The following is a 25,169-nucleotide window of genomic DNA, read 5'->3' on the forward strand; positions in this document are numbered from 1 at the left end:
ACACAAAAAGGATGTGTTTTAAATCCAGACAGCTTTTTGCAGAATCTCAGTAACATTTAGGAATGGCCTTTCAGAGTCAGGTTTTAAGCAGGATTTTTTTTTTGTTTCATATCAGTTTTTTTTTTGCAGAAATGTGGAACAAATAAATGAAAGAAAGCCTTAAATCACTGTGGTTAATTTCTATTTAAGCATGATAACCTCATCAGAGGTGAGTTACCCAAAGCTTGGCTGATGGGGAAGGCAGCACAGCAAATGTTGGTAGCGTCAGTTGTAGAGCACATGGATGCTGACACAGAAATCCCCCCTGGCCTCAGTGAGTTGTGGTTTAATTCCCATAAAATGAAAATGCTGTGCAGATCTTATCATGCACTTGTTTTGTTAACACCATTTTATAGTCTTCCTGTATTTACAAAAGTCTTTTTTTAATTGAACTAAAATTCAAATTATTTCTAATCCCATTTGAACTTGAAGACTGGGCTCAACTTGAAATCTTAACTTGAAGACGAGACTTGGTTTCACTTCAGCATTTCCTTGTCTGTCACTGAGACACTTTTTAAGTCCATGGAATTCTGTCTGAGTCTGTCATTTGTTTGACAGTATCTTTATATGGACTTCAGTGATAATTCCAGCAAATCAGTTATTTGGGAATATTCTCTGTGTGTGTGTGTATATCTATACTTATATACACACATATATATGTGATATATACATATAGATTATTTGGGAATATTCTGTGTGTATGTGTGTATATCTATACTTATATACACACATATATATGTGATATATACATATATATTATTTGGGAATATTCTGTAGATATGCACACTCACACACATACATATATACATACACATAGATACATATATATATATATATATATATATATACATATATATATATATATATACACATATTAAACTAGGTCGGTCTCATGGCATAGTAAGATACTGTGTAGGTATATGCTGTGTAGCTGAACAGGGAACTAAATCAAATTTATTATTTATATATTTGAAACCCCTTTAATGACTCTTTAATGTTTCATTGCTTGTCCTTGCCAAAGTTCAGTGAATGGAGCAAGTTCATGTCAGGCTGCCTCTATGGCAGCTGCATATTCATTCTCTGCTGGTTTATTTTAAATATGAACTGTGCAGCAAGAGATGCATCAATATTTCAGGTGTTTGAGCAGCCTGTGACTGTAGGAGGCCATGGCAGTGGCTTCAGTGGGTTCATCCCTTCCACAGCTCTCTGCTCTCTCTGTGGGCTTTGGAAAGCACTGCTGGAGTTTCAGGTGATGATTTCTTTCCTTTTCTTCTTTACCTACAATGCAAAAAACCAGCAACAACAGCATATAAATGTCACTGTGAATGCCTCTGATGTCGGGTGTGTTTGTTTTTTAGTTCCACTCCTGCTGGCAGCTCACCTTCACGCTCCTCAGAGCCTGCTGGAGCTCACCCTAGGTCAGGAGTGGCTCCGTGTGCTGGAAAAGTCTCTCCTCCAACCCGAGCTTCCAGAGAAAGGCTCAGCAGCCTCTGTTGTTTGGTCTCATGGTTGTTTATTGCAAGTTATCTAAAAGATTTTCTTCTGGGGCTGCTGTGGTTTGCTCACAGCTCAGGCAGAGGCACACACACACCCTGACATCCTCTCTGACCCCGACTGCTTCTTCTCTCCCCGCCCAGGGCTGCTGCTCTCTTTCATATGGGACATTACGTGTGACATGGTTACAGTTTTTCCCCAATGCCTGTTACCTATATTAAATGGTGCTTTTCTATCTTTTATATGGTACATTACGTGTTACATGGTTACAGTTTTTCCCCAATGCTTGTTACCTATATTAAATGGTGTTTTTCTACTCTAAACCAATGTGTGAGTGCCAACATGACCAAGAACATGGAGGTGAGGAAGAAGAAAGAGGGAGGACAGGGCAGGCCCAAATCCCAAATCCATCTTAAAACCTCTGACCCCCATGTAGAAAACCAAAACCCCCCTGTACAGCACTCAAAAATTCTTCCCTCTACTTTGTGACTACTTCTACTATAATATCTAAGCTTTTGTGACTCCTTGTTCTTCCTGCAAGGTTGGTAAATCGTTCCATGGCTCAAACCCAAAATCACAGCTGTTTGCAGCTGCCTGCCAGGGTCTCAGATGCTTCTGACCTGGACCCAGAACATCCAAAAATGTCTGAGGGACATTTTGAGTTCTGACAAGAGCCCTGTCCGGGCAAGCTCTGGGAGCTGGTTACAGCCATTCCACACTCTGTGCCAGGAGGAATAAGGCTCAATGGGAAACTGAGACTGCAATTGAGGGAATTGTGTAAATCAGTAACACCAAACAATTGCATCCCTCATCTCCCCTCAGTAAAGAAAAAAAAAATTACCATAAGTATGTAATGAATGTCATTATGACAGGACTGCCTCTTTCTTTTATTGCAAATTCATATTTGCAATTATATAATTTAAAATTATATTATCATATAATAATTCAAGCAGTGCATGGCTGAATTTCCTAGGTAGAGTAAATGAAATGAAAACTGGGTTCTGTTTCACAACAAATAGATGCTAACTAATTCTTAGACTTTGTTCTGAAATGTTTCAGTTGTGAAACTTATTGTTTAGAGATACCTGTGGAGTTTTGGGGTTTTTTTTGTTAGGGTTGAGATTAAATGTGTAAAATCATACTTCTTGGTTGGATTTAGATGTTTGTTAGTTTTTATTTATATTATAGTTTTACAAACTGTGAGTTTTATAGTAAAACTAAAAATGGAGTTGTATTTTTATAAGGTTTTTTAAGGACAAATTGTTGAATTAAGAAATGACACAAATTATTTTTATTTTTAACTTAATAATGAATTATGGTTTGCAATGTGCAAGTACATTTTTTATCTAATTACATACTACTTAAAGTCATGAAGAAGGTGAAGAAGAAAGATTCATTTTTGTTTAAAATTTTTATCTTGATTTATATATATTATTATATTTTAAAACTTTAAACCCTAAATTTTCTGCTATGTGATATTACAAACTTTTATTTAAACTCCGCCCCCCACAATCCCAGTTCCATCATTCCATTTTGGAATCCTTTTCCACAGCCTCAGGTCAATGCAATGTTCTCCTGGGGGTTAGTGCCTGGCAGCACAGAAAGTCTGAAATTCCCAGCACCCAGGGTTCCAACAGATACCAAGATAAATTCTTGGCTCAGCGTTTGGAGAATATTGTGGAATATTATACATTTTTATAAAAGTCGTTGGCGAAAGCTGCTGTGAAATTGATTCTCTTGAAATGAGTGAATGTCAGGTTTGTTTTCAAGCCTCAGATTGCTTAACTTCAGTCCTTACTACTCCTGTTTGTTTTCAAAGCTGAAGTCATTTGTTGAAATGTGAATCATGCCAGAGTTTAGCTCTTTGGAGATTGCCTCATGTTTAAGTAGAAAGGTTGAATTTAGAGTAATAGCATCTCACTAATTAACAGCTAATGAGTATTTTGGTTATCCCACTCACACATACACACACTGGACTTGGAGCAAAGAGTAGAAGGGTCTGTGCTGGGCTCTCTGTGGTTTCCCAGCTCCATTTCTTCTCTCCAAGAACTGCCAGTTGCTGATATTTGTTAGGGCAGCTTTTGGGGGAGGTTTAATCTCTGGATGGCCAAGTTACCATTTAAATTTGAAGAAACTGAGTATTTAAACTGGTTTTCCAGTGGCCAAGAGGCAGCTTCACTATAATGTAGCCAAGATAATTGTATTTAAATTAAATGTGTCATGTGAAGTCCAATAATGCATTTACCTCATCTGTTGCTGCATCAGAGATAAAACCCAGAGATAAATCCTGTTCCAGCCGAATTCAACCAGGACAATGCTGTTAAATTCATGGGGACCAGAGCTGGAGTTTGAAGTATTCTTTTGCAGTGGTGAATCTTTACTTTTTCACAGAGGCATTAAAGCTGTCTGTTGATGTGAGCTGGGTGCTCTCCTCCTGAGGCAGATCCCTGATTGTGGGACCTTCCTCCAGCTCTGGCACACATCTGGTATTTCCCATAAAACACATCCAGAATCCCCAAAGCTTCCAAGAGGTGATGCTCACATTCATCTTATGGGATTCCAAAGCAAATTTGGAAGATAAATAAGTGATTAATGATATTTCTATAAATTATGTCTATATTTAACTTCTACTTTTAGTATGGGCATAAATATTTGGTAACACTAAGCTGAGTGTGCATCTCTTAGAACACAACAATGGATTTTAAACTTCATCTTTCTTGTGTATTTATTGCAACAATACAGTTAAAAAAATAATACAAATTCTTTCTTCCTTATTTTCTTCTTCCCAGCTTCATGTTTATAAATAATTAATGGTTGGGAAATATTTTAGTGTGTGATTTTAGTATAAACACTTATACCATCCATTATCCATATTCTTAAGAAATATCCTTAAGAAATATCCTTATTCCTTATGAAATGCTCCCCAAGGCAGTGTTTACATTTGATTATTAAGAAATGTTGTTTATCCACTATTGTAACCAGGGGTGAAATTCTTCTAGACCACAGTGGAAATAAATGATTAATATATGTATTGCTATTGCTTTCATTGGTGAGGTAGATTTCAGGTAATACAACAGCATTTTGTTAGATGTTGCACATGCACAAAGCTGCTGTTCTTTGACACTGGAGGTGATGTTCTCTGGTGTTCAGGTTTTGAGTTGTGCAACAAATTTTCCTTGTACAAGAAAAAAGCAGGGAAAGTACTCTAAGCTTTGGCTTGAGCAAAGAAAATGCAGAGAGGCTGATCCCATATTCCTTCAACAACATCAGAGTGTCAGTATAATTTCTTTTTAATAACAGATTTATCTTTTTTTTTCTTTATCTTTTCAAAGAGTTGGAATTCTCCTTTAGTCCAAAGCAGATAAATTCAGCCTGAAGGATACAAGGCATGGATTCCTGGAGGAATGTCTGTTTGTAAGGCCTGGATCAGTGGATTCAGTTCTGTCCCAGCAATCCTGATGCATAAAAATTGCTCACAAACTCTCCTTCACATTAATTATTTCATATCAAGTTAGTCTAAAGAAAGGAAAACTGATTAGGAGACCAACCAGACACTCAAATATATGACAACAGCAGTCTCCAGTACTCTGACACTTTAAAAACAATATAAAGTTTCTAAGCACAACATTCCAAATAAACCAGTTTTTTAAATGAGCTACGTGGATAAAGATGAATGTGAGTGGTTGTTAGGAAGCTGTTCACAGGGCAATGAATTTCCACTGCCATTGTTGACTTTGAGAGCAAGGTTGTACCTGTTTAATAGGACTCCTTTTATATTGTTTAACATCTGTGAAATGTATACTTCTGAGTTTCATCATTTCAGTGCATTTTCACTTCAGTGTTGTAAGTCGCATTGTGCTTTTTATTACAAAATATTGTGGGAAGAAGAATACAGAGGTGGCAAAGAAGGGGAATTGTGCACGTGCAGCAGGTAGATTTAATTAGTATATTTGTGTGTTTCCAGGACATTGAAAGCAATACAGGAAGTTTTCTATAGACACTGATTACAGATATATCAGATATATACCTTGATTTTCTTTCCTTTTTTTCCTGCAGGGCCAAGGCTTTTCGTGGAAAAAAGGTCCATGGAGAGTATGACATAAAGGTGGAGCAGGTAACAGACTTAGCCTGAATGTTATTTTATATCTGTGCATTTCTAGAAACACATTTATTTAATCCATGTATGTAATCCCTCCCTGGAGGCATTTAAAAGCTGTGTGGATGTGGCACTTGGGGACATGCTTTGGTGGTGGCCCTGGATTAATGATAATGGAGATTATCTGAGAGGGCTTTTCCAACCTAAAGGATTGCATGATTCTCTGTGCATTCATACAGAAAAATTCACCATCTCTGTACCCCAAATCCCTGACAGTTAAGGAAATTTGATGGTCTGGGCAGGGGCAGAGTTAATTTCCGCCCTGGAGCTGCTGGGGGATTTGGTCTCCTGTGTTTCCACTCACAGCTTTGGCTTTAGCTTTTTAGCTTTAGCTCTTGAATTCTCTTTATCCCAACCCACGGTTTTCTCACTTTTACCCTTCTGGTGGGTAAAAAGTTATAAAGTTTTCCCACTTTCACCCTCTGGGTGGGAATGGGTATGGGGCTGAGCTGCCAGCTGGGGTTAAACCACAACAGCCCTTTTTTGGCACTCAGAGTGGGCTCTTCTGAGGGGATTTTGACCATAATTTTCACAGCATGAAAAACATCTTGTATTCAGGGGTTGTTGCTTAGAGACTGTGAAGTTCCCAGACACTCCATGAATTACATGTGGCAGTTCTGTATCACTAATTCCCCACTCAGGAATATAAATGTGCTCTGGGTGCAGTGCTAGCTTGTGGGGGTTTAAAAAAAGTCCATAATAAATAGGAATAGGCGTGGAGATAAAATTTAGGGTGTACTGTAATTATAGCTATTTTATTTAAGCTGAAACTAGAGATTTAAAGAAGTCTTTTCACTGCTTTTGAATCTTGAATTCCTCAAATAGATGCTGCTGTACGAAGCATCAGTCCTTGAGTTGCTTTGTCACTGGATTTTCAAACAGTGAGGGAAAATTATCAGTAACTGTGTGTGTCCAGCTGATCTAAATTCACCCTAATGGTACAGCATCCACTCCTTACACCACTGAATATCTGCTGCCCTTGGCTTGGGAACATGGAAAGCTTTGCCAGGGGTCTTGGAGAGGCAGGAAAATGAAGACAACTGATTTGTCCATTCCCACCTAGACCAGAGCAGGCAGATGACAGCACACCCCATCTCTTTAACAGGAGCAAAACTCAGGGTAAACCTTGAATTCCTCTCCTGTGCTGCTACAACTTTAATCAGAGAGACACTGCAAGTTTCTGAGCCACACAAATCCTTTTGTTGCTCATCAGCATACAAATAACAACTACTGCAGTGTGCTGCTGCTAATACCATTTATTGTAACAGTAATTATTTCATTTTTACACTGCCTTTCTCAACATACAATGTCTTCTATCACACACTAAGCTTCTAAAATGATTTATTAATTGGAGATACCTGTTCTCAGTCTCGGAGTCGATTGACTGAGTCTGACATTTGCAGTGCCTACACAAATATCTCATTGCCTACACAAATATCGCATTCTCTCCCCATTTGCAATCAGCTCGGGAGTGATGTGATCCCGGTGATCCCAGGAGCTGTGAGGGTGTCTGGGATTAATGGAACAGGGCCTGACTGCAGTGCTGAGCTGCAGCAGTGGGAGGAACAGCTCAGCCTCCCTTCCCTGAGCGCCAGGCTGGGAAATGCTCCCAGGTCTGCCCGAGGAACACTTGCAATAATTCCATTTTTCAGGAGCAGACTACCGAGGTTTGTGACATTCTCTATTCTGTGCTTTCCCCGGGACAGCAGAGACACTTTTATTTATCCACCAGGAGACAGCTGGCTGCATTTCAATTCTTCTGCTGGGTGATGTTATTGTGAAGTGCCTTGAGAGACTAAGCTGGTGAAAGGCTGGGGATAAATGTAACACATCCTGTTCTTTCCTTTCAAATCACTGCAGATTCAGAGTATGGGAGCAGCTCCCTTTAAATTCCCCATTTCCAGGGTGAGAAGACTTTTGAAAAAACACTTTAATTGAGAATTTTGTGAGACAATTGCTCATTACCGCCAGATCATTTTAAAAAAAGAGTAAATGCACATAAAGAAAATCAAAAGGGGTGAGCAGCATGAGGAGACCCTAAATTCTATAAGAAAATGTTATTTTAATTCTGCTTTTGTACTATTTTCTTCAAAACTTTATGTCAATGTTTTGCCTGTATTAATCTCTTTGATAACATTGTATAAAGCAAAAATATAATCCCTACATTGCTATGCAGACATGGAGGAATAAATCCACTTGCTACTGCCCCACAACCCATTTTCACAATATTTTTTTACCTTTTGCTCTCTTTGGATTAAAACCTTTTGAAATGTGATGCGTCATACTTGACAAATAGTGCTGGATCAGTGCCCTCTTGGTGCTGATTTTATTTCAAATGTAGATTGTCAGCACTTCAGGCCCTAATGCTGAAAATACGGGACTTGGAAAATAAATGTGAAATAAACCAGACTGACTAATGGGAGTCTTTTCTTCATAGGCAGAATTTTCAGAAATCAACTTGATAGCCCATGCTGACGGCAATTATGCAGTTGATATCCAAGTAATTCGAAATGGCACAAAAGTTGTCAGGTAAGAATAACTCAATGGACTATCAGCAAAAAGCAATAAATGTCATCGTGTGTGGATGGGAAAGGTGCTGAGTACTTTTTGTTTGTGGATTTTGAGTGATACCCCTCAGGGAGAGTAGAAAATAAAATACCTGATTTGTTACAACCTTTCTGTGACAAGGAGGACACATCTTGACACTGTAATCATGGGGGAAATGGATTTATTAAGGGTAGGAAGTCCAGAATAAAGAATACATGGTTGAGAGTTGGGGTTATTGATTTGGGTTTTATGTTTGCTACAGAAGGACCCAAATTTGGTGATTTTGTACCTGCCAGACTTTCCCAGAATAGCAGAATTTATTTCCAACATGGAATATTTTCTATTGAAACAGACCAAGTCATAATACACTCTCAGGGCAGTTCCTGGAATATTCCAGCCTGTTTGAAACATTTTGGTTTAAACACCTCAGATTTCCCAACAGCTATTTTGTCTAAAAAGGATGATGCCAACGAAGGCAGGGTAAATTTAACTTTGGGTTTTTTCAGTGAGGTCATCAACAGCCTCGTAAATGTGACGGGAGAAAACAGGGCAGAGGAAAAAATTAAGGAAGTGTTAGAAAAGTTATATCATCAAAATTATTATATTGGCAAAATTATTAGCAAAATTATATCAATTTTTAAATTTAAATTGTGAGAATTGCTCCTATTTTGGCTGGTGCATTTATGTGTAAGTGAAGAGTAACAGTAGTTTGGCTGAAAAATTGAACTTAAATGCAGAGCCACACAAGTATGTCCTGGATCTTCATGGTTTGCAGAACATATCTCCCAATAAAAGATTTGAATATGTCTATTCATTCACGTAAAAACCAAACAAACATACAAACAGAAAACAAAACAAAACAAAAAACCAACAAAAATCTCCAGGAAAAACATTAAAAATAAGTTTATGCTTCAAAATTCCAATTCTTTAATCTTTGGCATGTTTTAAAAATATTGCAGTTTAATACAAAAACAATGATCTTGTGCCAAACCCACAAGATTATTTCCTTAGAAGAGTAAGAGATTTGATTTTTCTTAGGGTTGGTGGAACTTTTTACCCAATGATGGAAGTTTTAGAGCCAAGAAATCTGGATGGCTGCTCCCTAGTGGCTTTTCTGTACTATTCCAAAAAGTGTTTTAAAAAGTATCAAGGCCAAGTTACTATCAAAACATGTCAGGAGAAAATGAGGGCTGGGAACCTCCAGAAAATAACATCTCCAAAGATTTGCAGGTCATAAGAAAACTTGGTAAAAATGCTGCTTGAAAAAACCAGACCCTTGTGCCATCAGATAACTGAGAATGAGATAACAATATTATCGTTTTATGGGTGATTTATTTACCCAACTAGAAGTACCTGAAGCTGATAATTTTCCCTCAAATCTGGTGTGAGACACCTGGGGATGTGGCTTGTGGTGTGAGAGGGAGGTGCAGGCAGGATGGGAGAGCTTTCTCTGTGTTTGTGATAATTGGAGATATTTGCTATCCATTTGAGGCCCAAAGTGACCTTGTATCACAGATTTATGAGCAAATTATTAGTTAGCAAAATCATAGAAATTTCAATGACAAAATTTTGCTGGTTTGGTTTCGTTTAGGAAGAAAGCAATATTTAACAGGCATTGACTTGTTTGTTTTTTGTGAATAAAAATCATAGCACGAAAAATTATATTTTCTGCAACATAATGCTGAGATTTTTGGATCTTGATGCTTGAGCCACAATTAAAATTTTCCTCCTGGCCTTCTTCTGTATGCAGTCACTCCATCCAGCATTAATTACAGACCTAGAACAATTATGGGAATGTATCACATTCCTTTGAGGAGCTTTTGCAAAGCAAACTGTATTTCCTTATTTTTAATTTTTAAAAAGTACATTCCCTCCATTCCCCAATTGTTTAATTAAATTGGTCTTTGAGAGGACACTTTATGTTCTTTTATTTGAAGCCACAATGCTGTCTGGGATGTGTTATCCTCCTTATTTTAATAAACAAAAGTTTCCTCTTTCTTTCACTGAGGATCTGCAATTTTAATGAAGGCATGTGGGAATTGGAAAAACAGAAACTTCTACAGACACTGAAGGGTTTGATCTACAACCTCAGAAAGGCTTAAATTAATATAAAAATAAAATACACAAATATTAAACAAAAAATAATACACTTGTTTCCATAATTGTAAGAAAAAATATACCTCAAGTGAAAAACTATATTAATAAAATATGAAGAGTTTAAAATATAAGAGTGTGGCCATACAGAATAAGCTAAAAGTTTAAAAATTATAATAGAAACATATATATAAAATATAACAAAAACTTTTTAAACAAAAATACAGTACAACAAAATTAAATAAAAATAAACTTTATAGCAAACCTTATCTATTAAGTTAAAAAATTATATATTACCTTATGACAAAAAACCTTGTAATTATTCTTAAACTATAACCAGCTACTTATTCTCATAAATCTCACAACCTCTAAAACTAACATTTATCTGAACAATAAATAATTCTTAACCCAAAAACAGTCCCATGCCTTCATTGATACCAGCAATAAAGGCATTAAGTATTACATTCTGTCTGGGCCAGTAAATTGGATATGCATGTTCCAAATTCTCAGCAGCCCCATGAAACCTAGATCACAGCATCTCAGAGCTGTGCTGCAGATATTTTTCAGGAAACCTGTTTAAAGGCAAGAATTTCTTTACAGGCTTTGCTCACTGAGCCTCAGTGCCATTTCAACAACTCTTGACAGCAAATCCTTAATGTTACTTTTGCCAAATCGGGCAGGTTTGGGGTTTTTGTTTATTTTTACAGTGGCAGTGGTAAAACACTGGCATAGGTTGCTGTGGTTGCCCCATCTCTGGCAGTGTCCAAGGCCAGGTTGGACAGGGCCTGGAGCTCCCTGAGACAGTGGAAGGAGTCCCTGCCTTCCACTAGGAAAGAAAATGAGCTTTAAAAGCTCTCTTCCAACCCAAACACTTCTATGATCCTGCAATTTGAAACTCAAGAATCCAGCTAATCAACTTGGACTGCTGCATCCAAGCTGGGATCTCCGAACTGCTAAAACAATTTTAACATGGGTTTTAATTGTTTTGTTGTTTTTGTTCTACCAGAGTGAGAATTTGGAATAATTTTGTGATCTTCAGAGTGTCTCACTCCAGTAAATAGCTTGCATTTATTCAAGGCATGTAAATAATTTCATCAATTTACTATGCTAATTTAATTTACCCTGCAGTTATACCTCTTTTAGGAAGTTGACATTTTTAAGCTAGTCAGGGCTTTTTCCCCCTATAAAACTGGAATGCAGAAAAGACTCTTTCAACAGTCAAATTTAAGAGTGAATTGCCCCTGTTCTGAAGGCTTTGTCTTGTTGGTTTATGTTTTCTGTTTTCCATAACCTTCTCCAGTAACAAATCTCAGGGTTGGAGTAAGGTGAAGATGGTGTCAGATTGTTGGCAAAGGTGCAGGGTGATAGGAGGAAACCACAGGAAGCAGCAGGGGAAATGCTAGTCAGATGCCAGAGAGAAAAGGGGGAAATGTAGCTGTAAGTAAAAAAATTAATTCTGACAAGTCTCTTGATCAAAGGTTCAGTTGTGATTCTCTCCATTATGGTCTGATTCAATTTGCCAGCAATGTGGCTGCTTCATCCCTTCTGTCCTTTACATAGCCTGACAATAATTGTGGAAAAAAACCTGTTCCCTAAAAGCCCAAGTTTGTGGCAGAGCCCTTCGACTTGCCTGCTTTAGTTTTGCTTGTCACTGCTCAGAAAATGGAGAACACAAACTAAGGACATACCTAGAGGTTATATATGAGATTTATCTGTCATCAAGAAAACAACCTGAAATCTATGGCAATTTCTCTCTCCTCTTAATAGAAGCCCATTATTGAGGGGATGCTGAACAGATTAAGAGTGCTGCAGATTTCCATGAAGCCACCATGGCTCTTTTCATCTTTTAAAATTTCCCTTTGGTGTGAGTGTTTTTCACAAAGCCATCATGTCCCCTTACATTTTTTCCCTTTGATTTGAGTGTTTTTCACAAAGCCATCATGTCCCCTTACATTTTTCCCTTTGATTTGAGTATTTTTCACAAAGCCATCATGGCTCTTTCCATCTTTTGTCATTTCCCTTTGGTTTAATGTTTTTCACAGAACCATCATGGCTCCTTCAATTTTTTCCCTTTGGTCTGAGTGTTTTTAATGAAGCCATCATGGCTCTTTCCATCTTTTGTCTTTTCCCTTAGGTTTGAATATTTTTCATGAAGCCATCATGGCTCTTTCTATTTTTTCCCTTTGGTCTGAGTGTTTTTAATGAAGCCATCATGGCTCTTTCCATCTTTTGTCTTTTCCCTTAGGTTTGAATATTTTTCATGAAGCCATCATGGCTCTTTCCATCTTTTATAATTTCCTTCTGGTTTGAATATTTTTCATTATGCTATCTTTCAATTTTTTCCCTTTGGTTTGAGTGTTTTGCACAAAGCCAACATGCCTCTTTCCACCTTTTATAAATTTTCTTTGGTTTGAATATTTTTCATCATGCCATCTTTCATTTTTTTTCCTTTGGTTTGAGTGTTTTTCATGAAGCCATCATGGCTCTTTCCATTTTTTCCCTTTGGTCTGAGTGTTTTTCATGAAGCCATCATGGCTCTTTCAATTTTTCCCTTTGGTCTGAGTGTTTTTCATGAAGCCATCATGGATCTTTCAATCTTTTATCATTTCCCTTTGGTTTGAGTTTTTTTAATGATGCCATCTTTCCATTTTTTCCCTCTGGTCTGAGTGTTTTTCATGAAGCCATCATGTTTCTTTCCATCTTACACCACTTCCCTTTGGCTTGAGCGTTTTTCATAGAGCCATCGTGGCTCTTTCCACCATTTATAATTTCCCTTTGCTTTGCATGCTCTTCCAGCCCTTCCCTCCTCCCCCGCAGCCATTTTCCCCTCTCTGCCTGTTTTGCCGTTGAAGGAGAGCCAGTTTGCTGGTGGATTTTCATCACCGTGGTGTTTTTTGGCAGGTCGTTCCGGCCCGACTTCGTGCTGGTGCGGCAGCACTCCTACAGCATGGCGGAGAACGAGGATTTCCGCAACTTGATCATCGGCATGCAGTACGCCGGCATCCCCAGCGTCAACTCCCTCGAGTCCATCTACAACTTCTGCGACAAGCCCTGGGTGGTGAGTGCTGCTGCTGCCTTGCAGGGCCCCAGAGCAGAGCCAGGCGAGGGGAGAGAATAACGTGGGGATTTATTAAAGCCTTCAGCAGGCACAGCCTGGCAGCCACAGCCTCCAGGGGCTGCACCCAAGGTGGGCGATGGGCACCAGTTTTTCACACAATTTTCAGTTTGGGCCATTTCCATGTCAGGGGTTAATGCTCCAATTCCAGCTGCAGGAAATAAAGTCATTTACCCCCAGTCTACTCCCCCCAGCTCACTTCTGTTTGTACTTTTTGGGGCTTGAGGCAGTGAGGTGCCCTTGAGACTCAGGCCCAGAGAGGAATTGTTGTGTGAATAAAACCTGAAGACAGTAACTAACACTCTGTATGGAGTATTAAAGTTATACCCTAATGCAGTACAGGATCTGAAAAACATAAAAGCTAAATAATAAACTGGATTTAAAAACATAAAAGCTATATCACTGATCCTGGAAATTTCTTGGGCCTGGCATTTCAGCTGCTGCATTGTGTGTTTCACTCGCCTTCATGAACGCTGATTATCAAACTCACCTCACTGAGCAGTGAAACAGTGGAAGGATTAAAAACCAAACTAAGATATTTCAATAAATTTTTTTTCCAAAGAGCCAGTGTGGAGACAGAGAGGAGAAATCTTTGTAGTACAAATAGAGAAATAAGTGAGGCACCCAACGGCAAGCCTCCCCACTGCTAACGCGCTTCCTCGAGTGAGGAAAGAGTGTTTATTCACAATTTGTCTGGGAAAAGCAAGCTGAGAATATTTCTCATATTTGTGGCTTTGAACATAATTTGAACAGGCTCTAGCCAGTGTTTTCCTCATTCCTGTGAAATTTTTGGGGCTATGCTTTAGCAGGGCAATCTGAAGGGACTCGTTTCCTCATTTGAAAGCCCTTTTCATAACCCTGGGCCTCTGCGGTAGGGGCTGGTCCTTTCAGTTACCCCTGGAGCACTGAGGTATCCTGGAGAGCCACTGATCCTTGCTAGTTTCAGTGGAAAAGCAATGCTGTTTTTCTTGACAAGTTTTGTAGAAATGGAGGTGGAATTTTGGTGATCTTTTTGGTTCATGAAGAACTAAACATTAGCAGCAACAAGTTAAAATGTGCTGCTGTAAAAGGGGCTGATCCACGGTGCAGTCCCTGCTCCTACAGTTCCATTGTCCAACAGCTAAAACAACTTTAAAAAATCCCACTTCTTATAAATAGCCAAAACTTCATTTTTTCCTCTGGTATCTGGGTAAGAAAAGAACAGTTGTCAATATTTTTCACACTGCGAGGAAGTTTTACTAAAATACTTTTTATTGCCTTGAAGATGTTAATTTTTAATACTTACTAAGAAAATTTCTCCAAGCAATTGTCAGTAGTTTTTAACTTATACCTCTTGCAGCTCTTTTTATTATCCTTTTATGCTGCAGTAAACTGCTGCAGGGGTGGAATAAATAATTGATAGAGCATTTACAACTTCCCAGTACACACTGTACATTGCTGAATTCATTATTTTAGTGCACCACATTTTCCAGCTGTGTGGCATTTCCCAGTGCTTTGATTCACTGGATGCAATAAAGCTGGGTGGGGAGGCAAAGCCAGTAGCATTTACATGCAATAAAAAGTAAAGGAATAATTCCTCCTTACAGACTGCCATATCTGTGTCATTATCACTTTATCTCTGCCTTTGGGGTGGGTCTAGTGAGGAGTGAGGCCTTTTAGTGTGAGCACAGAAATAATTGTACAAACACCAGGGGCTTTATTCGGCTTTAAACTTGAATATCCTGCCACGTGTTGGTGGTGGTGCTGGGAGATGTAGACACCACTGTGTATATCCCAGAGCAGCATGAAATCTTAATCAGATTTGGGAGAGGAAAAGAGTGGAAGAATTCATGGGGAATTTTTGGGATGCTCTGTGTGGGGTCAGGAGTTGGACTTCAATGCCCCTTGTGGGTCCCTTCCTACTCAGGATATTCCTTGCTTCTGTAAAGCCATTCCAGAATAGATATCCTGAGGGGTAATAATCCCTTAACTCAGCCAACTTCATGGATGCTCAGACGTTGCAGCAGAATCCAGGCACCGTTGGTTTTGCCAACATCATTGTCTGCCTTGTTTGGTTGGACCAATCTGGTGTGTGCTCCCTGCCTGGGTGAAGTCCCCACTGAAAATTGTTGGGGATGCCTGGGAATGAACTCCTCAGTCTGCTACTGCCTGCTAAAATGAAGGGTAAAAGCCTCTGTGCCCCTCCATGGCAATGGACATGCTTGGATTTGGCATCAATTAACCCCCTCTTCAGAGCATGGCAGGGATTTCTTCCTGCATTATCCCTTTGCCAACACCAGTGCCCTGATATTTGTGTGGAAGTTCTCTCTACAAACTTTTCAAGTGCAAAAGCCCCATGGAAAATGGTGAAGCAGAATGCTACAAAAAGCCATAAGTAACAATCTTTATTAATTCATGAGAAATAGATTGACTTTCCTGCAGGTAAACTGTGGAGTGGCAGAAGGGAATTGCAACTTTGATAACAGCAGGGGAAGAAAAGGGGGTGTGCAATGGAATGGGACTTAAAAGGATGGGAAATTATTGAGTTAGCTGTGGGCAACTCAATAATTTCATGGGAACATGGGAACAGGAAAATCTTCCTTATATCAGAGGAAAATTGGGAGTAGTGTAGATCTGCTAGGAGGGGAAGTCAGCGAGGTGAGACTGGTTATAAAAGGGCTCTCAAATAAAATGAGAGTTAGAACTCAACAGAGAAAGCCTTTGGGTTTTAAATGAATGCTCTTCACCGTGTCAGATGTTTGGTGTTCTAGGAGCACACAGCTCCAGATGTAGAACATCTTTTCAGCTCTGAGGGCAGATTCACACTCTGTGCCACAAACTGCAGCACCTGCCCTTAATGCAGGAAAGCTCTTTTTGTAGTCTGGTTTTCTGTGCACTTGCCAATAGACAGTGAACAAATCTGTTTTTGATCCGAGGTGTATTATTGAAAGGTGGGGTGTGGTGGGATAATGGCCAGGAATGTACTGAAAGCAGGACTTAAGGCTTGTATTCCCCAGAGTCAGGGCATGCACAGCTCCTCCAAATGCACAGCAGAAGTTCAGAGCACTGCACAGCCCTGTTAGAAGCTGGGTTGTGAGCAGCCAGGTGGAAGGAAATGTTGGAATGAGTGTGTGTGGTGAGATGTTGGTGCTCTGAAACGTGTTCATTCTGTGGGGTGGTCACAGCATTTGAGTTATTTCACTTCTGTGATAACACTTAGCACTTAGCTCATGGAATATTGATGGCCCTGGCTCGAGATGGATTTCACTTAAATGCTAGCAAGAATGTCAGAAAGCTGGGGGAAAAGCATGGCTTTTATAAATAAAGGCTGAGTTCTTTATTGCTGAGCTCATCCAGAACTATAGAGGAACCATTTTAAGGTTCGTGCCCTCCTTGAATAGTTATTATTAAGAAATTAGAAAGTCTCAGCACAGGGTCATGTTGCAAGGGAATTGTCTTGGGCATGAAATAACCCCATCAAACAAGACTAGAATTTTACCTGGTTCAATTTACAGCTACACAGAGTTAAGGTGAGGCAAAAACATCCTCTGTTCTTGTAGGATTCCCAGTTCACCTCACAGTTTTACTCATGTTTAATGGGGTACAGATCCTGCTGTAAAGCATTTATGAAAAGAAAAAGTAAAGAGGGAAAAAAAGAGCATCATTAATTATCCAAAGTTAATATTTGATATAATTTAAATTGATAATATTTGATATCTGTTTTCTTTTAGAGAATGTAATTCAGGAAATAAGGGAGGCTTCCCTTAACTGAGGCTTAGGAGCTTTATGCAAACTTTCTCATAGCACATGATGCCATTGTCCCTGGAGGGATTTAAGATTTAAGTTCCACGTGGATGTGGAACTTAAGGGCAAAGGTGAATGGTGAACTTAGAAGTTCATGGTTAGTTCCTGGTCTTGGTGATCCTAGAGGCTTTTCCAGCCCCAATGAGTCTGTGGTTCTATGGAGATGTGTGAAGGCCAGAAGGAACTGCAAAATGTGGTGATGATAGCAGAGTTTACAGCATTAGGTAAAATCCAATTATTTAGACTTGGGAAATAATATTTAGAAAATCCAACAAAATGGCATGTATCAAAAAATACAAAACATGATTTTCCGGTGTCCTGTGTTGAATTAAAAAAAAAAATTTAATTCTTCCTGCATGCATCCATTTGCATGATTCTTGTAATGATTGATGTGAAACTTGCCTGCTGAAGGGTTTCTTTCAATTGAACCCTGCTGGATTTTAGCTTCAGTTGTAAATATTTGTGATAGGGGTGCAGTATTTTTTGAACACCCCAGTTTATTCCTTGCCCACCCCACTGTGTCCAGCAGCTTGCTGATAAGTGGAGTCAGGCAGTGGAGTTGAATGACACCAAACAGGCAAACTCTGATTTAATTGTCAGGGGCTGCAAGGTTCAATGTCCAAGGCTGTTCTAGACAGAAGAACGGGTTGGGTTTTATTTCAGCTCAGCCTGGCTGTGGTGTGATAATTACAGGCATTACAGGGACTGGGCTGATATTTCCAGGTTCTTTCTGACAGTGAGAAACCTTCCAGGCCTGCAGAGACTCCAGAACTGCTGCACTTGTGCACAGCAGCTGTACTCAACTGAAAACCCTCACAAAATCAGTCCAGTTCTATGCTAATTCAGGATCTGTAAAGGAAGCAGTTCTGCTTGCTTTAGTGCAGAGGAAAAGCATCCCAGCCCCTGCAGCTGGCTGCACATCTGTTCTCCTGGGAGGCTGCAGGGTGCTGTGGAGGCTTCAAGGCTCTGCTGATGCCTCAATCACACATTCACTCTGCAGAAGGAGAGGGCACAACCCCCCTCACTGGGCACTGTGACCCTCACTGGCAGCTCCTAGGGTGGTGGAAGGGTCTGTACTTAGGAAAGAGGGAGTGGAGGGACTTCCAGAAGGATTTGGGAAGCCCAGGTGAGCTGAGCTTGGGCAGGGCTGTCCCAGGCTGGGAGAGCAGCTGATGCAGGGATGGGCGCTGGTGCTGAGCAGCTTGGCCCCATCCAAGTGCACTCCTGGCACTCTGCTCCAGCACTCCAGGGACAGGGGAACAGTTTTCTGGGCCAGAGCTGGCAGAGAGGCAGGCAGAGCTACCTGGGAGTGTGTGAAGAGAGCTGAAAGGTCCTGGTGTTCTTCACACAGAGCTCCAGCGGGGAGCTCATTTGTGCTGAAACATCTTCAGCGGTTCCACTCTGCCCCATTGTAGGAATTTATTGTTATGCAAATATATAAATTAAATGAAGCTTTTAAATGTTAGAGAAGTTCCACAGAACATTTGGTTATGCCAAAATTGATCTCCTTGCTCAGCCACAGCTATTGCAAGGGAAGGATGGGTATGGCTTTTTTTTGGTCAAACCTGGTAGTATTGGAAATCTCACAGTTGTTGTTTGTTTCTTTTCCTTCATTTTGGGAGCAGACAGCCAAACACTTTATTGCAAGTTTGTTGATATTTTCCTTGTTTTACTCCTCTTGCCAGGCTTACACAACTCTGTGACTTCATGTGCCATGTTCTGCTTTGCATTTCTTTTGCAGATACTTTTCTACTTCTCTGTCTTCATGTTTCTGCTCTAACTGGACATTTAACTTCTCTATTTTTACCTTGCTTTCTTGGAAAGTCTGTATTAACTGCCTTTTCTTGCTATTTGATGCTTTCTAGTGCTCTTCCCCACCTTGTTTTCTCCTCTGTGTTGCTGCTCCAAGTTGGTCTCTTGTCATTTTTCCACTCCCAGTTATACTTTAAAAATCTTGAGCAACAGACTGGAGCACTGGCAGGACATTTGTCGGGACTCTGCAGGGAGGAGAAGAAAAAAAGAGATGAGCTCTGTTCCTTCCAGCTTCCTGTTGACACAAATTATTGAAGCTATGCTAATGGGAGACACAACCACACAGAGGAGATTCAATTTTGTGTCAAAGCATCTTCTGGAGAGCAAACAACAAACAAAATGAATGTGTGCAAGAAGACAGGCACTTTGAAAACCTATTTGCTGTAAATCTGGAAGATTTTCAGTGCTACTCCATGCTGGGTTTAAAAAAAGAAATTCTAAATGTTTATTCACTGTAAGAAAATCCTGTGCTCGCTAGCAAAAGTCAGATTTGTACAATAATGCTGAGCAATGGGATAGAATTTGGCTGGTTATTGCTCTTTTTTATATGCCAGAAGGGATTTTCCTAAAGGTCATGGCTGAAGAATGCTGACCTGCAACCTGGATGCAGCTCAGCTAGGGAAGACATTTAGGGACACTCAGATTTAATGTCTGCCACCATGATGAATGTCAGGAGCACTGAGATGTACTTCAGTCAGTTTTCTGTATTCCATTAGCTCAAACCTGGGGCCAGCATTGAACTTTCTCATTTCAGCCACTCTGGCAGGACTGATCTCACTGACAGGTGAAGGCAGGGCAGCCAGAGGGGTGCAGAAACATTTTCCTGCAGGAAGCTGCTGAATTTCCTTTCCCTGCCCCAGGGCTGGAGCAGGAGCTGCCTCCTCTCCCAAGCAGGGCAGAGTTGCTTCCTGAGACACCAGGACATGGGTGGTAGGGCTTGAGCAGTCCATGTGATGATGTGTGGCAGTCTCTGTATTAAATTCCACATGCCCAACAGCAAATATTTGCCTCTGTGGCCTTTATGCACAGGATTTTGGATTTACAGAATGGTATTGGATTTACAGATTTCAAGTGAAGTCAGAGGCCTGTGCATCTCCAGGGCAGCCAGAGAACAAAAACCAGGTGCTTTTCATCCAAGCAGAACTTTCTTAAGAACAAAAAACCTGCATAAAACATCTGAATAAAACCTGGTTTAATTCTCTGTCAGCCAGAAAATTCTCTTTGCCCAGTCTGCTGCTTAGAGAAAAACATGTTGATGGATTTGTTGCGTGAGAGCTGAAAGTAAATCCACAAAAATGTGTCATAGGGAAGGTGAAAACTTTGTAAGCTTTTTGGTCAAAAGACAATTTAATACCAGGTTTGAACATTGAACTGGAGCAGAATTAATAAATACAATTATAAGTTTAAATGCACAACTAGAAATCTAAATACATTAAACCCAGTAGTGTGTTTGCTCTTTGCACCTCTTTATAGAGCTGGTTTAGTTTAATCTAGTCTTGGAATAGGAAGGGAATATTCCATCTTTCCTTGATGATTTTGCTTTCCTAAAATAAGTAAGGTCACTTGAAATTCCTAGCTAAAAAAAAAAACCAAAACCAAAACCAAAAACAAAACAAAACAAAACCAAACCAAAACAAAAACACAAACAAACAAACAAAAACAACAAAAAAAAACCCCAAAAAAAACCCAAAACAGACACCCTTAAATAATAAATAAATATCAGCATGGTGATGAATTTTTTTGTTCCATACAGCCAATAATTCTCTCACCTCTGTATTTACCAATTCTTGCTTGCACTCTCAAGTGCTTTATATATAAACTGAGTAAGGGAGTATTTTGCTTTGACAAGCACTTACTGCCATCAGGATCATTTAAAGCAAAAATAGAATTCTTGCTTACATTCTTGAATTTTGTAGTAGGTTATTGCCACTCTGCCCTGTTCTCCTCTGCACTAAAAAGCAGCAGTGGAGACATCCATTACAGACTTTCTTTGCACTGGACATTTTTAGGGGCAGAAAATTCAAATGGACTTTTTAACTGAAACTTCTAGTGGAAGAAACTGTTTTCAAACAGAGGCTGTAAAGTTAATATTCAAAACAGGACTGTAGAGCTGGGGTTCAAGTCCTTTCTATTATCTGCTGGTTCTGTTACAGTAGAGACTCAGAAACTCTATTTGTGTTTGGTTAAAGCAAATATCCTCACCTGAAAGCCAGATTATGGAAATTAAGTTTGATTTCTTGTGCAATCTTAATGTGTAATTACAAAGGAAACCTGTGTGCTATATACCCTATTAAATAATCTTAGAAAAACATTTTTTTCAGTTAAAATCTAGGTTCTGTCTTCTTCTTCAATGTGTGACTGTGGTGACTCAGAGCTGAGGAGGCTCAGGGGGGTGAAACTTCCTGACGTAGGAATCTGTCACCCATCCAGGAAAATCCCTCCTGTTGTGATGTCTCCACCAGGGCAATCCCCACCCATCCTGTCCCTCTCCTCCAGTGCAGTTCTCCCACCTCATCTCCACAGCTCCCACCAGCACTGCTATTCCTCTGTGACATTCCTGGATCTTCCACTTCCATCCTCACCTCCAGCCCCCTCCGAGATGGATGCAAAGTGTCCTGGTTTATTTTTGGGGTGTGTGAGCACCACCCCTGCTCTCTGAGGTGTTTTTAGTGGGTGGTTCAATTTAAAATGCTGTGAAATCCCTGTTCGGGTATCAGCCACCCCAAGGAGTCCTTTGGCTTTCCCTGCTGGGAAGTGGGAAAGGAGTGGCATTGCATCCTGGAAATCCAGCATGGAAACCCAACATGGAAATCTCCACCCTGGAAACCCACCCTGGGAATCTCCACCATGGAAACACATCATACAAATCCTCTGTGGAATTCCAGCATGGAAATCTCTACCCTGGAAATCTCCACCCTGGAAATCCACCCTGTAAATCTCCACCCTAGAAGTCCACCATGGAAACCCACCCTAGAAACCCACCATGGAAAACCCACCATGCAAATCCACTATGGAATTCCAACATGGAAATCTCCACCATGGAAACCCACCATGGAAACCCACCATGAAAAACCCACCATGCAAATCCACTATGGAATTCCAACATGGAAATCTCCACCATGGAAACCCACCATGGAAACCCACCATGAAAAACCCACCATGCAAATCCACTATGGAATTCCAACATGGAAATCTCTACCATGGAAACCCACCCTGGGAATCTCCACCATGGAAACCCACCATGCAAATCCACTATGGAATTCCAACATGGAAATCTCCACCCTGGAAATCTCCACCCTGGAAATCCACTGTGGAAACCCACAATGGAAGCTTACCATGGAAAACCCACCAGGGAAATCCACCCTGGAAATCCACCATAGAAATTTTATGAAAATCTCCACCCTGGAAACCCACCCTTGAAAACCACCATGGAAACCCACACTGGAAATCCACCCTAGAAATCTCCACCCTGGAAATCCACCCTCAAACCCACACTGGAAATCCACCACTGATTCCTTGCTCTACAAGTTTCCTTGAACTCAGTATTTTTATGGAACCCTCCTATTTGAACTGGACCTCATCTGTGAAAAGCCCTACAAACAAGAAAATCTCTTTCTGTTGCCATGAACCCCAAACCCTTTTGAGAAGTGCTTAAGCACAAGGCCATCAAAATAAACAACAGCAAATGTTTCCCTGGTCAGAGCACTGAGTTCCCTGTTCCCATAAGAGTGGAATAAAGTGCATTTTCTCACTGCTGAAAGAGCACCCAAGATGGAGACCCCAGAGCATCTCACTTCCATCAACTTTTCTCCTTCTCTAAATTTTCCATCCAAAATAAAGGGCTCCAGAAGGCCTCTCAATCTAGGCCCCATGGTATTACCTTTTGCTAATTCTTGTATACCAGGCATGTCTTGATCTGTGTTCAACCCTTTTATGCTCATAGGCTGTTTTCCTTCCTTTTTATCTGCATGTCTTCCTTAAATCTCGCCTTCCTCACTGTTTACACATTTTGTCAGTGCCTCTTCCACCAGCCAAGGTATCTCTCCTTGCCAGATGCCTTCTTGCCCAACCCTGCAAGCCAGGAGATGTTTTTATGTCTCTGACTGTGACCATTTTCTGGTTCTTTTGGATTTTTTAAATACTGTTTTTACAACTGTTGTAGAAAACTTTGGCTTTTTTTCTCTCATGGATGCACTCTGGTAGTTTGTAAGCCAGTTCATGCAGTCCTTCCAAGGGCATGAGGTTTTTATTTAAGATTTCTTTTTTTTTCATCCTGTAGAAGCTCTTAATGGTTTGCATCTCATCAGCTGTAATTCTAATGTGAACATATTCCAGCAGATAATTACATGGTGATTATCAGTGGGAGAGCTGTGCCTCTCGGATTGCAGTTCTCATGCTGCAGGGGAGGTGCTGGAGCCCAGAAAATGCCCTTGGAAATTCTGGAGAGCTGGAGCAGACAGCCCCAGTGCCTCTGGTAAGGGCCAGCATACCCCACAGCTCCATCTCAGGAGGGGCTGCAAGAGCCCCAGAGGGCCAGGAGGGAGCTAAAAGGAAAGGAGGTGAGGAAACATCAGCTGCAGTCAAAGACAGGGAGGAGATGCTGCTGAGCCCAGGCCAGGGCTTGAGGAGAAAATGCCCCAGGGACAGATCTCATCTTGGGGAGGGCAGAGATCCCCTTGGGGAGATCCCCTCTGGGCTTCTTGGGCAGGCAAAGCCTCAGGGAACCTCACCTGTGCTACAAAACTCACCATGCAGGCTCCATGGAAGCAATCCTTGCATTCCCAGACCCACTGTCCTGTCTTTGGTTTGGGTCCTGCTGGAAAACTATTGGTATACTGGGACACATGACAGATATAAGATAATAAGGTCTTTGGACCTTATTAGCATAAGAGATTTGATAACAGGATGTCTTGGCAAGAGCAAACAGAACTTTGAGGATTAAATCAAGACTGCAAGAAGATTCAACCAGAGGGGTTTACCAAGAAAAAGAAAATTACATCAGACTTCTGCAAGCAAGAGATGTTTAAAATGTTTGTTTATGTGATGATCAACCCAATCACTGTAGTAAAACATCACTAGTCTTCCTAGAATAAGAATATAAGCAGTTGAACTTCACAATAAATTCAGATTTTTTGACCATGACACCACATCCCCATCTCTCTCTTCACCACTGATAAAAGCCACTGGAGGAACACCGAGTTCTGTTGCCAGTTCCCATCTCCTCTGCACTCTGCTTGTGCACCCAAACTGATTTGTAGGAGCTGTTTCACCCTTCAGTGGCTGTGTCAAGGTCTGGGTTGACTTTGGGAGTTGGAATACTTGCACGGAGCTGTGTGTCAGCTCCTGCTGAAGAGGAGGGTGTCAGCTGCAGTCAGAGTCCGCTCCCCTCCATTCTCCTGTGAGGTATCAAATGTGTGTGAACTCAGCCCTCTGGAAAAGCACTTGGGGTTTGATAAAGTGTAAGACAAGAAATGTTCACCAATCTTAACAAAGAAGCATGTGGAGGGCACAAAAATGTAACACAGATTCTTCCCAGGTAATAATAATATTAAAAATACAGTCATACAATATTAAAATACAGTACAGACACTGTGCTTAAAATGCAGATATGGTGAAAAATCTTGGCCAAAGTTGATTGACTCCCACAGAGAATGTGTGTCAAATGTATCTTTCCAGCCCTTTCCACTCAACTGCTTCATTCCTCCTCCCTCTGAAGGATCTCAAATGTTTGTGTCTCAGTTTGTTGGCCTCCAAGGACCCCTCTTTGTGCTTCGTGCTTTTGAACATCTCTCATTCTTACAAGATAACCCAGCCTTTATGGAATGACCAGCCACATATCTGAGTCTCAGCCTGGAAAGGGACATTTCAGCCTGAAAATGGACTTGCAGTCATTTTTCCTGGTGCCATTGGAAGAGATGAAGAAATCAATGTGTGATTTTCTTTGTTAAATCCCTAAAATTGTAACATAAGCAGCCCATAATGCAAACCAACTCATCTTTCAGCTTTCCAAACCTGCAGACCCTCCAGGGGCCCTGTGCAGGTCACTGTGGGGCAAAGGGACTGAAAGGGAAAATCCCATTGCAGAGGCCTCCATCCCTGGTGAGCACTGAGATTACACTGGCAAATTGG

The 25,169-nt window shown here is 40.5% G+C and overlaps 2 protein-coding genes across 2 annotated transcripts in view; one reads left to right on the top strand and one right to left on the bottom strand.

The window, feature by feature from the left end:
* Positions 1 to 25,169, top strand: part of SYN2 (synapsin II) — a 164,511-nt gene that overhangs the window by 55,912 nt on the left and 83,430 nt on the right. The window contains exons 2-4 of the mRNA XM_021530459.3: positions 5,590 to 5,647; positions 8,127 to 8,218; positions 13,232 to 13,388. Coding sequence (XP_021386134.1) covers positions 5,590 to 5,647; positions 8,127 to 8,218; positions 13,232 to 13,388 — 307 coding nt within the window. The remainder of the gene's footprint in view (positions 1 to 5,589; positions 5,648 to 8,126; positions 8,219 to 13,231; positions 13,389 to 25,169) is intronic.
* Positions 8,401 to 25,169, bottom strand: part of TIMP4 (TIMP metallopeptidase inhibitor 4) — a 50,041-nt gene continuing 33,272 nt past the window's right edge. Inside the window, exon 5 of the mRNA XM_085590770.1 lies at positions 8,401 to 19,225. Coding sequence (XP_085446896.1) covers positions 19,076 to 19,225 — 150 coding nt within the window. The 3' untranslated portion in view covers positions 8,401 to 19,075. The remainder of the gene's footprint in view (positions 19,226 to 25,169) is intronic.

Source organism: Lonchura striata, chromosome 12 (genome assembly GCF_050655825.1).
Source record: "Lonchura striata isolate lonStrDom1 chromosome 12, ASM5065582v1, whole genome shotgun sequence".
Lineage (NCBI taxonomy): Eukaryota > Metazoa > Chordata > Aves > Passeriformes > Estrildidae > Lonchura > Lonchura striata.